This window comes from Barbatula barbatula (genome assembly GCF_947034865.1).
Source record: "Barbatula barbatula genome assembly, chromosome: 9".
Lineage (NCBI taxonomy): Eukaryota > Metazoa > Chordata > Actinopteri > Cypriniformes > Nemacheilidae > Barbatula > Barbatula barbatula.
Window position 1 is genome coordinate 24,813,143 of NC_136772.1, and position 15,325 is coordinate 24,828,467.

Below are 15,325 nucleotides of genomic sequence, written 5' to 3' on the forward strand. Positions count from 1 at the left end.
TGTGTTAACATGACAGCATGTTCTTCAGTAGGAAGTCATCGTCGTTGGATTTCTTCAGGTTGTACTGTAGATGTGTCAGTTTTTGGCTGATGAACGAGAATGAGCTGTGGTCGTGAGACGGTGATGTGATCATCAGCAGTATGTTGTCTTCTGGACGTTGGGATGTCTCATCAGTACCGAGCGGCAGAAATATCTTGCGTTCCTCTCTATAGTGTCTCAGTTGTGAGTGTGATGTTGACTGATGGTATGATGTAATGTCCCGTCTGCATGCGGGCATGTTCCGTAAAGAAGCGTCAGCTTACAGTACAGTCTCGTCCAGCCGCCTCTGAACATCCTGTTAAATGAATCATTTACCCAAAACACCTTGTGAAACGCAGCCAGTCTACAGAATTTGGCATGTGTGTTCTTCTGGGGTCTGGTGTGAAATTCATGTTGTTTTTCTGTATGCTAGTCTGTACTGTAATCCACTATAACTCTCAAATCTCATTTTCATTTTTCATGTTAAAAACATTGATTATGAGACACATGTGGCTGCTTTCGGTGCTCTATGTAAGAAAGTCAATCGGGTGTAAAATGTTCAGTTTGTGGTGATCTGTTGCTTTGTTTCACAGTTTGAGAGCATTCCTTATAGAAATGAACCTTGTTCTTGTTGTAAACGTGTAGTAACCATGTGATTACTATTGGCAAACCCATGGCTTAACTACCGTAACCGTGTTTTTATTTGTTTTTAACGGTTGGTTCACTTCCCTAAGGGTAACCTTATGATTCATTGAGTTGTGCTTGTTCGACACTTTCATTCACTCATTTCTCTTCTCTCTCTCTGTCTTTAAACGGCACTATCAGACACAGAATCTGAGGGCCGTGTGATCAGACTTTGACAATCATCCACTTATTCATTCAGTTTTGAGTGTCTCTTAAAGCTGTGATGCATAACACGTATGGGTCTCTGTCCTCATCTACATGCTTTCGCAGGTTACTTTATGTGCTTGATCTTATGTACTTGTATTTGAAATTGACCACAAAGCTAAACCCAACAACTGAACTTCATGATCAAATAGTGTGGCATCACAGCTTTAAGGACGATGGTATTGTTGCTCGTCTCTGATATTCGGATCCGACCTGATGTTCACATATCGAACCAGCCCACACAAACGTCATTGAGCATGTAAATGTCATGGTTTGGCCTTCACTCACCTTTGACCTTTGGCACCTCATCACAGACACCAACCACAGTGCCCCCCCGGACGTTACCGGCCTGTCGGAGCGCTCGCTGCATGTGGAGCGTCCACAGGTGTCATCGGTTCGAGGGATCCCGCACGGATACATGAACACCAGTGTCATGGAGACCGCTGACGGTGAGTCCTTCACCCTGCTGTTGCCATGACAGCAGAGCATCTTCCCGTCTCACACTCCTCATCACTGTCGTGTCTCCACTCATCCTGAAACCTTATTTTACAGTGGACATGGTTTTATTAGCTCTGTTCCCATTGAGATACCTCTCTGTCTACAGCCTACACTGTAAAATAATTATATAAAAAAAATGGAATTTACTGTTAAATCTTTATTGTCTGTAAAATGATAGGATATAAGGATATTAAATTGTTTGTCTTGTTCTGTAATTTCATCGGTTTGACGGTATTTCAAAAATAAATACTGAAAAATAGTGTAAACCTGTAAGTAATAAAGTGTAAAATAAGTTTTTTTCACTGTAAAATGACATTTCCCCTGTTCTTTTCTGTGATTTTTACGTTTTACAGCAGTTGTTCTTCAATGTGTCGGGTTTAAACATGATGACAACCTTTGTGGTGATTTTGCCCTTCATAACACGTGTCAGCTCCACATCTGTTGTATGGAAACAGTCTCCTGGCTTGTGTTTCACTGGAGGAAGAAATCACTTTGCTCAAAGTGGCATGAATGACAGCGTTTAGACGATCTGCTTTCCTTTATTTTGGGGCTCACTCAGATAAAGAAACGCTCTGCTTGTATTCTCTTGTGTTAGTTGATGAAAGAATGAATATTCTAAAGCAGCAGTTGATTGGTTGGGCAGTGAGAGCCTGATGCTGTGACGTCATCCTCTCTTCTTCGGCAGAGAAGCACAGAGTTAGTTTTTTATGTTCACATAGCTAATGTGACAAAAGTCTCAAAGTGTCATCTCATTCCTATAAAGCTACGATTTATAACAATTTAAAAGATCAATTTTTTTAAATCAAAGTTGACCGAAGTGTCCCAGAGGGTTAACTTTGTATTAGCACCTATTGTACTATTGCTCTTTGTATGACATATCTCTTATTGCTCCCCGAACTCTTTGTAAGTCGCTTTGGATAAAAGCATCTGCTAAATGACTAAATGTAATAGCGTTCATCTTTAGTTTTAGTTGTCAGATGACTTATGAACTGTTTTATAATAAACGTTACAAAGCAGAAGCTGAAGCGGGACGGATTCATCGCATGAATCTCAAGAGGGAAAGAATCGCCGGGTAAAGTTGAAGAGGAACAGATTAACCGTGTGATTTTCTGAAAAATGTTACATTCACGTTTTCCAATTTATTGATAAAAATAAGGAAACTGCCCCTGGATGTGTAGTGCAGATTAAAGTGTGGCTCTGTTGAATATGTCTTTGTTGTTGCTTCAGGTTTGTATGATGACTCTGGTATACATGTGATAGTGTATTAATAGACAGTATTCCTGACTTCTTTGGCCTCCGTGTTTTAATGTTTGAAGAGATTATTTCTAAAATGAGATCACTCAAAAAGCATGTTGTTTTACTGTGCATGAATATCAATCAAACTGCAGTTGGTTAGTTTTGATTTAAGCAATAATTACTCCAATAAATACAGCTAACTAACATAATAAAACACGATAACAATAACAAACATGACTTTTGAAAAATTTAAAACAGAGCTATCCCATTTTGGAAACAAGTGCCAATTTTTTTTTTAATTCCTCCAGTGTGGTGCATGTAGTGTAGTGAACATGCAGACGGACAGAAAGCTCATGAGATGGGTCACCAGGGAGATGCTTGTTGCTAGGCAGCGGCATCAGAGCAGGTGATGCTGTGGGTCTTCTCGAGACAAACCCTCACAGGCACACAGTCACACATTGATTGTCAGACTGTTGTGTCCTCATCCTCATGTGACCTCTTCATTCATGTGTATTCACATTCATCTCTCTGTCTCTATATGTGTTTGACACTGTCTCCGTCTGAAGGTGTTCCAGTCAACAGTCGAGTTTCCTCTAAGATTCAGCAGCTTCTAAACACACTGAAAAGGCCCAAAAGACCCCCGTTACCAGAGTTCTTCATTGATGATTTTGAAGAGCTTTTGGATGGTAGGTTCACAACGGTTAGAATGAGAGTCCTGCGTCCTCTAGCGTGTCTTCAGAGGTCATTTACTAACCCCTCTTGTCCTTCATGGAAGTGATGTCACGCTTGAGTCATGTGATGGTTCTGTCGTGTCATGGGAAGGAATGGGTTGAATCACTTTTATTACTGTCACGGGTTGGGTGTCTCTCTCTTATTCCTTCATATCATTTTCTCTCTTTCTGTGTTTCTGTCAACTCTCCTGCTCACAAATCTGATCAAAACGATGTGAAAACAAAATCACTTTGTTACATAGACATGTTTTATTTAACATTCCGGTCATTATCCTCTGGAAAATCATACCAAACAAGTTTTCCTTGAATCATCCTTTACATGATCTACTCACACCCTGAGACATTAAGATCTCTCTCATGTACGAGCTCTCAATCGTCTCTTCCTTCATCTCAATCTTTTATTTCTCTGCCGCTGGAAAAGAAAGGTAACTTGGGCCAGTTATTTCACAGGTTTAGTTCTGTTGTCTGAGTTCACTGCTGAAATCAAATGTCTGAGAAAGATCTGACGTCAAAACCGTAAGTGGATCACACTGCTAAATAAGCACACATACTGCGTGTGTGGTCTGAGGCCGAGGCTAGAACACGTCAAACAACAGTCAGTGACATCCCTTCCTGTCCCGCTGCAGTCCAGCATCCCGATCCCAATCAGCCCAAGCCGGAGGGGGGTGAGATGAGGCCTCTGGACGGTGAGCCGCTGGAGGTGGTGACCAACTGGCCTCCGTCATTAGTGGCGTCTCTTCGGTGCTGGGGTACAACACAACCCAAGAGTCCCTGTCTTACTGCTCTGGACAACGCCGGCAAAGCCGTCTACACACTCACATACGGTATGGTACTTCATTTACCCGTGTGAGGTTCCTCCAGCTTGTTTTTGTGTGTTGCTGGACGCTGTGTTATGTTTGTACAGGGAAGCTATGGACGCGGAGTCTGAAGCTGGCGTACTCGCTGCTGAATAAACTGAGCTCCAGGAATGAACCGCTGCTGCGCCCCGGAGACAGAGTGAGTATCAGAGAGACGGAGACGGAGCGAGTATCAGAGAGACGGAGCGAGTATCAGAGAGACGGAGACGGAGCGAGTATCAGAGAGACGGAGACGGAGCGAGTATCAGAGAGACAGAAACGAAGCGAGTATCAGAGAGACAGAGACTGAGCGAGTATCAGAGAGACAGAGACGGAGCGAGTATCAGAGAGACAGAAACGAAGCGAGTATCAGAGAGACAGAAACGAAGCGAGTATCAGAGAGACAGAGACGGAGCGAGTATCAGTGAGACAGAGACGGAGCGAGTATCAGTGAGACAGAGACGGAGCGAGTATCAGAGAGACAGAGACGGAGCGAGTATCAGAGAGACAGAGACGGAGCGAGTATCAGAGAGACGGAGACGGAGCGAGTATCAGAGAGACAGAAACGAAGCGAGTATCAGAGAGACAGAGACGGAGCGAGTATCAGTGAGACAGAGACGGAGCGAGTATCAGAGAGACGGAGACGGAGCGAGTATCAGAGAGACAGAAACGAAGCGAGTATCAGAGAGACAGAGACTGAGCGAGTATCAGAGAGACAGAGACGGAGCGAGTATCAGAGAGACAGAAACGAAGCGAGTATCAGAGAGACAGAAACGAAGCGAGTATCAGAGAGACAGAGACGGAGCGAGTATCAGAGAGACAGAGACGGAGCGAGTATCAGTGAGACAGAGACGGAGCGAGTATCAGAGAGACAGAGACGGAGCGAGTATCAGAGAGACAGAGACGGAGCGAGTATCAGAGAGACAGAGACGGAGCGAGTATCAGAGAGACGGAGACGGAGCGAGTATCAGAGAGACAGAGACGGAGCGAGTATCAGAGAGACAGAGACGGAGCGAGTATCAGAGAGACAGAGACGGAGCGAGTATCAGTGAGACAGAGACGGAGCGAGTATCAGAGAGACAGAGACGGAGCGAGTATCAGAGAGACAGAGACGGAGCGAGTATCAGAGAGACAGAGACGGAGCGAGTATCAGAGAGACGGAGACGGAGCGAGTATCAGAGAGACAGAGACGGAGCGAGTATCAGAGAGACGGAGCGAGTATCAGAGAGACAGAGACGGAGCGAGTATCAGAGAGACAGAGACGGAGCGAGTATCAGTGAGACAGAGACGGAGCGAGTATCAGAGAGACAGAGACGGAGCGAGTATCAGAGAGACGGAGACGGAGCGAGTATCAGAGAGACAGAGACGGAGCGAGTATCAGAGAGACGGAGCGAGTATCAGAGAGACAGAGACGGAGCGAGTATCAGAGAGACAGAGACGGAGCGAGTATCAGAGAGACGGAGCGAGTATCAGAGAGACAGAGACGGAGCGAGTATCAGAGAGACAGAGACGGAGCGAGTATCAGTGAGACAGAGACGGAGCGAGTATCAGAGAGACAGAGACGGAGCGAGTATCAGAGAGACGGAGACGGAGCGAGTATCAGAGAGACAGAGACGGAGCGAGTATCAGAGAGACGGAGCGAGTATCAGAGAGACAGAGACGGAGCGAGTATCAGAGAGACAGAGACGGAGCGAGTATCAGAGAGACGGAGCGAGTATCAGAGAGACAGAGACGGAGCGAGTATCAGAGAGACAGAGACGGAGCGAGTATCAGTGAGACAGACACGGAGCGAGTATCAGAGAGACAGAGACGGAGCGAGTATCAGAGAGACGGAGACGGAGCGAGTATCAGAGAGACAGAGACGGAGCGAGTATCAGAGAGACGGAGCGAGTATCAGAGAGACAGAGACGGAGCGAGTATCAGAGAGACAGAGACGGAGCGAGTATCAGAGAGACAGAGACGGAGCGAGTATCAGAGAGACAGAGACGGAGCGAGTATCAGAGAGACGGAGACGGAGCGAGTATCAGAGAGACGGAGACGGAGCGAGTATCAGAAGCGAGACGAGAGCGAGAGAGAGGTTCAGATCATCATCATCATCTGGGGGATTTCACCACTTGTACACTTCTGGTTTTCACAGGTTGCTCTTGTGTTTCCCAACAATGATCCTGTGATGTTCATGGTGGCGTTTTATGGATGTCTGTTGGCCGAGCTGGTGCCTGTACCGATAGAAGTCCCGCTTACTCGAAAGGTAAATAGCACTAAACTACATCAGCATTTTGTTCACTGCTTTATAGAGGAATGGGATGATGATGATTTTAATACTCGACAGCAGATATTGGGGTGGTACATAATTAATAGTTTTATTTAAAAGTGAACAGCGACATTACATGGGCTGCGTGCACATCTCATAAAGCGTCTGTATCTGATCATTAATCTGATCAACATTATACTAGAGATCACATGCTAAAGCTGCCTCTTTAAACATTCTCTCTACGTTCTGTTTATAAGACGATAAGTGGAAGAAACACCTACCTTCCAACAGTCTTATCAGCTGAGAGATGTAATCCACATGATGTGATATATTCCAACAGATTTAATAGTAAAATACAGACTTATTAAGTCTTGTGTTTCTATTGAAGATCATGCAGTGTTTGGATGATTACAAGAACTCTCTATTAAAACTAAGAACACATTAAGTCGTGGCGTAGCAGTCAAGGCATAATGGTTAGAGTTGGACTCGTGACCAGAAGGTTGCCGGTTGGATCCTCTGGGCCGGCGGTTAAGTACTGAGTTGCCCTTGAGCAAGTCACCTGACCCGTACTTGCTCCCCGGGTGCTGCAGTGATAGCTGCCCACTGCTCCGGGTGTACGTGTGTTCAAGACTCTCTGGATGGGTTAAATGCAGAGGTCACATTTCGGGTATGGGACACCATAACAGACAATTAGGTCATTTTCAGTCTGAGTGAGGTTTAATGTTCATTGTCTATTTGCTTGAGAAAAGCACTCCACATTTTGAAGTTCATCTTATAAAAGCAGTCGCAGTCCTTCTTCTTAACTTTAGATGTGTGTGTGAAGCGCTCTTTCTTAAGATGTGAAATAAGCTTGTCGTGGTTAAGTGCAGCCGTGAACAACAGGTGTCGCCCGTCAGTTTCCCACATGAAACAATATGAATTCTGTCTCTCTCTCTCTCTGTGTGTGTCTGATCAGGACGCTGGCAGTCAGCAGGTGGGTTTTCTGTTGGGCAGTTGTGGTGTGACATTGGCTCTGACCTCTGATGCCTGTCAGAAGGGTCTCCCTAAAGCACAGACTGGAGAGGTGGTCACTTTTAAAGGTGCGTCAATTCTTCTTCCTATTTTTCATCTTGATTTAAAGGGATTAAAACTATATAAAAAAGCTTTCTTCATGGGAACAAAACTGAAGATATGTTTTGAAATGTTTCAGTGGTTTTATGTTCCCACAATGGAAGTCAATAGAGTTCAATGTCTGATAATCATCTTCAAAATATTTTAGTTTTGGGGTAAACTGTGTTTTTTTTAAGACTGATGGTTGTATTAATGTGTGTTTTCAGGCTGGCCCAGACTGCTCTGGTTTGTTACAGATGGAAAGCATGTTGTGAAGCCTCCTAAAGAATGGCATCCACCAATCAGAGAGGTCAGCAATGACATCGCCTATATTGAGGTCAGAGTCACACCTTCACATCTACAGATCGAATTAGATTTCTGTGGTAATAGAAACAATCTCTTTATGTGTTTGTCCAGTATAAGAGCAGTAAGGAGGGCTGTACGATGGGCATCACGGTGTCTCACTCTTCTATGTTGGCTCACTGTCACGCTCTCACTCAGGCCTGTGGATACACTGAGGGTAAGTGTGTGTGGTGTGTGTCAGTCAGTGACCCTCATGATGTTTGTTGACTATAAATCACTTTGGCTTAAAGGTGTTAAAACAACAGTTCAGAGACGTTTTTGTAGATGATCTGATCGAACCGTTAATATGTAGACTAGATCATTTATAGTTTAGGTTCTCTAATCATCTTAAATTTCTCTCCAGGTGAGTTAATAACAAATGTTTTGGACTTCAAACGGGATGCTGGTCTGTGGCACGGCGTCCTGACGGTGAGTCCCACACACACACACAGAGCTGATTCCACACACACGCTCGTCTCTTGATGTCTCTGACACCTGCTGTCATGTCTCAGAGTGTGATGAACAGACTACACGTCATCAGCATCCCATACTCCCTGATGAAGGTCAATCCTCTGTCCTGGATTCAGAAAGTTCACACGTATAAAGGTGAGACTGAACTCAGACCTCTTCCCTCAACAAAGAAAACTGATCATTCTAACATATGGGTGAAATATTTTCCTCACACCTGAACACAATCTCAGAAACCTTTTGATGAAAGTCTTTGTAACTAGTGATGTGTTTTTATGTGTGTTCTGTTGTGTTGTTTTGTTTGAACAGCTCGTGTAGCGGTGGTTAAATCCAGAGACATGCACTGGTCACTTTTAGCCCAGCGAGATCAGAGAGACATTAGTCTCAGTTCACTTCGCATGCTCATCGTTGCTGATGGAGCCAATCCCTGTGAGTATACACTCAAGTAATCCCTGTGAGTATACACTCGAGTAATCCCTGTGAGTCAGGGGCGTTTCCTCCGAGGAGGCAAGGGAGGCAGTGTCTCCTCTCCCCCTCGAAAATAATCGAATGAGAATATTATTAACAGTTCAGAAATAGAATAGGACAGCGGATATAACGTATTGAGCTAAATATGAGATAAATCAGCGTGTACAACTGTGTGAAACAGCGACCCCGCTCGTAAGAATTCCAAAGGGAGACAGCGTTTCTCTTGCCTCCTCTAAGCTCATTGACTTTACATATAACCCCTAAAGCGTGCCGTGAGTTTGAGTGGGGGTAAGTGAAAAGAATGGAGAAAAGTCACGTGAGAGGAGGCAATGCCTCCAACGGGCTATGATTGGATTAACTCATCAGCGAGATCCCGCCTTCCTGCTCGTCTTCGTCATTCATTTTAAACTGCGGGCGCTAAATTAGATTGAACGTTAATTAAATTGTTTTATTAGTTGTATTAATCGGAGTTTAGGATTCGTGTCGGAGATGGCGGAGGCAGAGGAGTTATCGATTGTTGACAGAATATTACGTGGTTCAGATTTGTTCAAAAACGTTTGCTTGTGATCAGGCTTGCTCAGGATAAGAGCAAGTTTAAAGTAAGTCACATCTATTTGATTTGATCTCTTAAATGCTTTGAATATTTCTGGGACTGCTAATAATTAAATTGATGCTATTGGTAATGATCAGGGCCAGACGGAATGCGCGTCCGCGGACCGCGGGTACCCGCGGATATTTCCGCGGAAGAGTAAGCATCAAGTGCTCTGCTGTTTAGTGTTTCAATCTGATGATTTTATGGCGTGATCGATTCCAAAGACACCCACAGTCTACTTCTCAAGCGAATCTAATAGGTTAGTTATATCGTAATCGTTTCTAAAATAGGCTACAGAACAAGCGAATTTTACCTCACGCAAAGCAAAAGTAAAAACCACTAATGAAGCAGCCTGTCTGTATAAATGTCCACACGATATGGTTGTCGTGTTCGTATTGCATCACATGTTTTTGTTGATAAAAGAAAGCTTAGCCTACACATAAAACTTACGCGCTGCGTAATCAAACGCAGCAAACTCACACACAATAATGCAATGAGCGAACAAGTTTGTTAAAGCGCTTATGTTTTTTCCACATTAATTCCTTTCTTCTTCATCTCATGTGCTGAAACAGTATCACTGAAAGATCCATTAAAGTAGTCAAAAACACGACTGAGATCATCATAGTTTAAAGCTGTGAACAGCATTTACATGTATGATCATCATTATAAAAATATGTCATTCTGCATGTTAAATGTATATTATAAATAAACAAGTAGGTCTATATTCAATAATGGTGTTTATAAAACATGTTCATAACGTTTTTATTTAGGTTTAATTGCAATTTTGACAGCTGATTTGTAAATGCTTTTATTTTGTAAAGTTTAAAGGCCCATTCTCTCAAATCTTTTATCAAATTTATTTTAAAACCTTTTTTCAACTTATAACATATTTCAAACAATATAAAAACTTTTCCGCAGAATGCCGCAGATTAAGAAAAAAATTCTGCGCAGAATTAACAAAAAAAGTCTGCAGATTCCGTCTGGCCCTGTAATGATGTAATTCTTATATAGGAAATATAGTACTAGAGGAAGATGAAGGTGGTGTTGATGTACCTTTTCCCAAAGCAGGGAAAATATAAAACTACAAAAATCAGACGTACATACTGTAATGAACTTGTAGTAATTAAAAGGAATTTTTCACACATAAACACTGAAATGACTCTGGTTTTCTGACAAACGCACTTGTTAATAGTGCAGAGATAAACAAAAATTACAAGGGGTAGAAATCTGCCTCCTCATTTTTTAAATCCACCGCACACCACTGCTGTGAGTATACACTCGAGTAATCCCTGTGAGTATACACTCGAGTAATCCCTGTGAGTATACTATTATATTATCCCTGTGAGTATACACTCGAGTAATCCCTGTGAGTATACACTCGAGTAATCCCTGTGAGTATACTATTATATTATTCCTGTGAGTATACACTCGAGTAATCCCTGTGAGTATACACTCGAGTAATCCCTGTGAGTATACACTCGAGTAATCCCTGTGAGTATACACTCGAGTAATCCCTGTGAGTATACACTCGAGTAATCCCTGTGAGTATACACTCGAGTAATCCCTGTGAGTATACACTCGAGTAATCCCTGTGAGTATACTATTATATTATCCCTGTGAGTATACACTCGAGTAATCCCTGTGAGTGTACTATTATATTATCCCTGTGAGTATAATAATCTGAAATAAACTGTTTGATGTGTATTTCAGGGTCTATCTCGTCCTGTGATGCCTTTCTAAATGTATTTCAGTCCCGTGGGCTTCGACCGGAGGTGATCTGTCCGTGTGCAAGTTCTTCTGAAGCCATGACCGTCGCCCTCCGCAGGTTAACTGATGACATTACAGCAGTGTATCAGAGTTAGATGATGTTTTGTGTGTGTTGTTAAACATGTGTGTGTGTTCAGGCCTCCAGAGATGTCGGTTCCTCCTCCAGGTAAAGCAGTGTTGTCTATGAGCGCTCTGAGTTATGGTGTGATTCGAGTGGACACAGAGGAGAAGCTGTCTGTGCTCACCGTTCAAGATGTTGGTCAGGTGATGCCTGGAGGTGAGACCTGTTTCGTTAAACCTGTCTCTCAGTCTGTGCAACAGACACCAATCTTAAACCGTGTGTGTGTGTGCGTGCAGCTCAGGTGTGTGTGGTCCGTGTGGAGGGAATGCCGTATCTATGCCAAATGGATGAGATTGGTGAAATCTGCATAAGCTCCAGCACTACAGGAATCTCTTACTATGGCCTGCCCGGCATGACAAAGAGCGTCTTTGAGGTTAGTGTAGAAAACAAAACATTCCCATGAACTGAGCTCTAATCATATGAACCATGAGCATGGTGAACAAGTCACATATGAACAAAACATGACACAGGTGTCTGTTCTCTGAGCTTGTAACATGAAGTCAAATCTTAAAAGATGAAACAGGAAGTGAACAGATTGTGTTTTTCAGACCATTCCAGTGACATCATCAGGTACAGCCATCAGTGACCGACCCTTCACACGGACGTCTCTCCTGGGCTTCATCGGGCCGGTGTGTTTCCTACACACACACACACACACCGCATCATCTGTTCAGTTTTATCATGTGATGTGATGTCGGCAGGATAATCTGGTGTTTGTGGTGGGGAAGATGGACGGACTGATGCTGGTCACTACAAGAAGACATAACGCTGATGATGTAGTGGCCACAGCGCTGGCCGTAGAGCCCATGAAGTTTGTGTACAGAGGAAGGTAACTGCAGCACCACACACACAAACATGACATCATCACGTGACAGCGCTGCAGTGTTTATGTGTCGTGTGTGTCAGGATCGCTGTGTTCTCCGTGTCTGTTCTCCATGATGAGCGTATCGTCGTGGTGGCTGAACAGAGGCCGGATGCGTCCGAGGACGACAGTTTCCAGTGGATGAGTCGAGTCCTGCAGGTAGACAATCATTATACACAACATAAGTCTTAACTTCAGTGAAACACACACACGCACAGACTCATGTTGTTGTTTTGGTTTGTTTCAGGCTATAGACAGCATTCATCAGGTTGGTGTGTATTGTCTGGCTCTGGTCCCGGCTAACACGCTTCCCAAAGCTCCTCTTGGGGGCATTCACATCTCAGAGACCAAACAGCGTTTCCTGGAGGGAGCCCTGCACCCCTGTAACGTTCTCATGTGTCCTCACACGTGTGTCACCAACCTGCCCAAACCCCGACAGAAGCAGCCGGGCACCGGTCAGTCCCATCATACAGATCAAACACAAAACACGCTTCCATCTGAAGGCTGGAGGGGGGGAAACGCACACGCACACACACACACATGTTCTGGATGATGATGTTGTGTGTGTTTCAGAGGTGGGACCTGCGTCCATGATGGTGGGTAATCTAGTGGCTGGGAAGAGAGTCGCTCAGGCCAGTGGACGAGACGTGTCACAGCTGGAGGATAGTGAGCAGGTACACAAGACACATGCATCATGTATGACGTGACACACACTCTTGTGATTACAGTCAGAAGATTGTTGTTATATGTGTAATGCAGCGGTGTGTTTGTTGTCCTGTAGTTTCTGTACATGCAGGATGTTCTGCAGTGGAGGGCTCAGGCGACTCCAGATCATCCTCTGTTCCTGCTGCTCAACGCCAAGGTGCAAACCCACAATACATTCAGTGCCTGTGTGATTGTTCATGCGGAGATGTAACGATTCACTGTGAGCCGGTTGAAAATCGATTATAAAATGTGAGGATTTCAGTCGGGTGAGATGTCAAATGCCATACATACAAGCAGCTCAGAATCATGACATCAGATGTGGCAATTATCACATTTCAGAGAGCACGTGAAGGCAGCATTTGAATTTGTAATAAAATTGCAGTTACGTTTTTTTTATTTACAAAGAAATGTGCAGCATTTGAGAAATAAACAGGACAGTTGAACACTTATAATGTGTCTGAACTCAGTTTGTACAAATAAATCGTATCGTGAATCGCATCACATTGTGAGCTCTGAAGAAAGGTTTGTGTGATGGTTTGGTTTGGGGATTACAGGATACAATATACAGTTTGTATAGTATAAGAATCATAATGTTCATTGAATGACCTCACACAAGCGTGTGTGTGTGTGTGTGTGTGTGTGTTGTCAGGGTACAGTGTCCAGCACAGGCTCATGTGTTCAGCTACACAAGCGAGCGGAGCGTGTTGCCGTTGCTCTGATGGAGAGAGGTCGACTCAACACTGGAGATCACGTAGCACTCGTCTATCCCCCTGGTGAGTGTGTGTGTGTGTGTGTGTGTTTCCAGCTGTCATGTTTATGAGGTCATCGTTGAGACTCACAGGTCAGTTTTCTTCTGCAGGTATTGATCTGATCGCCACATTCTACGGCTGTCTGTACGCCGGCTGTGTTCCTGTGACGGTCCGACCGCCCCATCCACAGAACCTAACAACCACCCTGCCAACCGTTAAAATGATTGTAGAGGTAACGTCTCCCTCTGAACACATGACAGAAATCGACTTCATTCTGACTCATGCTTCAGTTCAGCGGGACACAATGCTTTATATTTTATTTTCTTAAAAAAAAGGTGAAGCTGTGTTTAATTCGGTAAAAATGAGCTAATAAAATATTTCAAATTCACATTTTATGTCCAGTGTTTTTCTCATGTGGCAAGTAGCCGTGTAATAAGCAGGATTATATACAAGCAGCCGCTGTTATCGGCCACATATCACATCTGAGAGCTAAATGCTAAACATCAGGATTTTAATAAATGTTTCGTGTTTCTTTCATCATGGGAATGACCGCGTGTGTTTGTGTGTTTGACAGGTTAGTAAGTCTGTGTGTATTCTCACAACACAAGCGATAATGAAGCTGCTGAAGTCCAAAGAGGCCGCGGCCGCAGTGGATATGAAATCTTGGCCGTTGATAATGGACACAGGTGAGGAGATTCTCTGTCCTCTCACTGAGGTTCTGTGTCAGAGACATTGTCGTTCTCATTCATTCAATGTTTCTCAGACGATCTGCCGAGAAAGAGAATTCCTCAGATTCATAAACCACACACACCGGACATGTTAGCTTACCTGGACTTCAGCGTGTCCACCACAGGAATCCTGGCTGGAGTGAAGGTAACTGAGAGTCACGCACGTGTCACACTGTAAGAGATGTTATATTAACACTGCTGTGTGTTTGTCACAGATGTCTCACGCTGCCACCGGTGCCTTGTGTCGCTCCATGAAACTGCAGTGTGAGCTGTATCCCTCTCGGCAGATCGCCATCTGTCTGGATCCTTACTGCGGTCTGGGTTTGGCTCTCTGGTGCCTCTGCAGGTGAGCGGCAGCGTCACGTGACGTGCGGATGATGTGTTTGTCGGTGCTGTGACGGCTCTCTCTGTTTGCAGCGTGTACTCAGGCCATCAGTCGATTCTGGTTCCTCCTCTGGAGTTGGAGAGTAACGCTTCTCTCTGGCTGTCCGCCGTCAGTCAGTATAAAGTACGAGTGACCTTCTGCTCGTATTCTGTCATGGAGATGTGCACCAAAGGCCTGGGCTCACAGACCGAAGCCCTGCGGGTCAGTCACAGAACACCTGACCCTACATGTGCGTGTGGATGTTTGCTCTGTGGCTTCAGCTTGTTCATGTGATGTGTGCAGTTGAGGAACGTGAATCTGGCGTGTGTGAGGACGTGTATGGTGGTGGCGGAGGAGCGTCCTCGCAATGCTCTCACTCAATCCTTCTCTAAGATCTTTAAAGATCTGGGGCTGTCCACTCGAGCTGTCAGCACCACATTCGGCTGTCGGGTGAATGTGGCCGTCTGTCTTCAGGTGAGTCTACAGACACACACCAAGCTGTTCACAGTGGTCTTATACTCAAGGCAGCAGAATCCTTGCTTCGCGGGTCATTCACACGATTAGTTTTTCTTATCAAGTTGTTCCACAAGCACAAGACCTCCGTTGGTCTTC

The 15,325-nt window shown here is 44.5% G+C and overlaps 1 protein-coding gene across 6 annotated transcripts in view; it reads left to right on the forward strand.

Moving 5' to 3' along the window:
- Positions 1–15,325, forward strand: part of dip2a (disco-interacting protein 2 homolog A) — a 50,385-nt gene that overhangs the window by 27,100 nt on the left and 7,960 nt on the right. For 4 of the 6 annotated variants that reach the window (XM_079464254.1, XM_079464255.1, XM_079464257.1 and 1 more), the window contains 27 exons: positions 1,221–1,355; positions 3,207–3,326; positions 3,998–4,195; positions 4,276–4,367; positions 6,345–6,455; positions 7,414–7,537; positions 7,775–7,884; positions 7,965–8,067; positions 8,254–8,318; positions 8,402–8,495; positions 8,667–8,786; positions 11,128–11,242; positions 11,322–11,461; positions 11,542–11,678; positions 11,854–11,934; positions 12,007–12,134; positions 12,212–12,326; positions 12,415–12,622; positions 12,741–12,841; positions 12,949–13,029; positions 13,522–13,645; positions 13,732–13,853; positions 14,196–14,307; positions 14,385–14,494; positions 14,565–14,695; positions 14,767–14,935; positions 15,017–15,187. In XM_079464254.1, the coding sequence (XP_079320380.1) occupies positions 1,221–1,355; positions 3,207–3,326; positions 3,998–4,195; positions 4,276–4,367; positions 6,345–6,455; positions 7,414–7,537; positions 7,775–7,884; positions 7,965–8,067; positions 8,254–8,318; positions 8,402–8,495; positions 8,667–8,786; positions 11,128–11,242; positions 11,322–11,461; positions 11,542–11,678; positions 11,854–11,934; positions 12,007–12,134; positions 12,212–12,326; positions 12,415–12,622; positions 12,741–12,841; positions 12,949–13,029; positions 13,522–13,645; positions 13,732–13,853; positions 14,196–14,307; positions 14,385–14,494; positions 14,565–14,695; positions 14,767–14,935; positions 15,017–15,187 (3,317 nt within the window). Of the gene's footprint in view, positions 1–1,220; positions 1,356–3,206; positions 3,327–3,997; positions 4,196–4,275; positions 4,368–6,344; positions 6,456–7,413; positions 7,538–7,774; positions 7,885–7,964; positions 8,068–8,253; positions 8,319–8,401; positions 8,496–8,666; positions 8,787–11,127; positions 11,243–11,321; positions 11,462–11,541; positions 11,679–11,853; positions 11,935–12,006; positions 12,135–12,211; positions 12,327–12,414; positions 12,623–12,740; positions 12,842–12,948; positions 13,030–13,521; positions 13,646–13,731; positions 13,854–14,195; positions 14,308–14,384; positions 14,495–14,564; positions 14,696–14,766; positions 14,936–15,016; positions 15,188–15,325 lie in introns of those variants that run through there. The other 2 variants (XM_079464256.1, XR_013787130.1) reach the window with 2 other exon arrangements.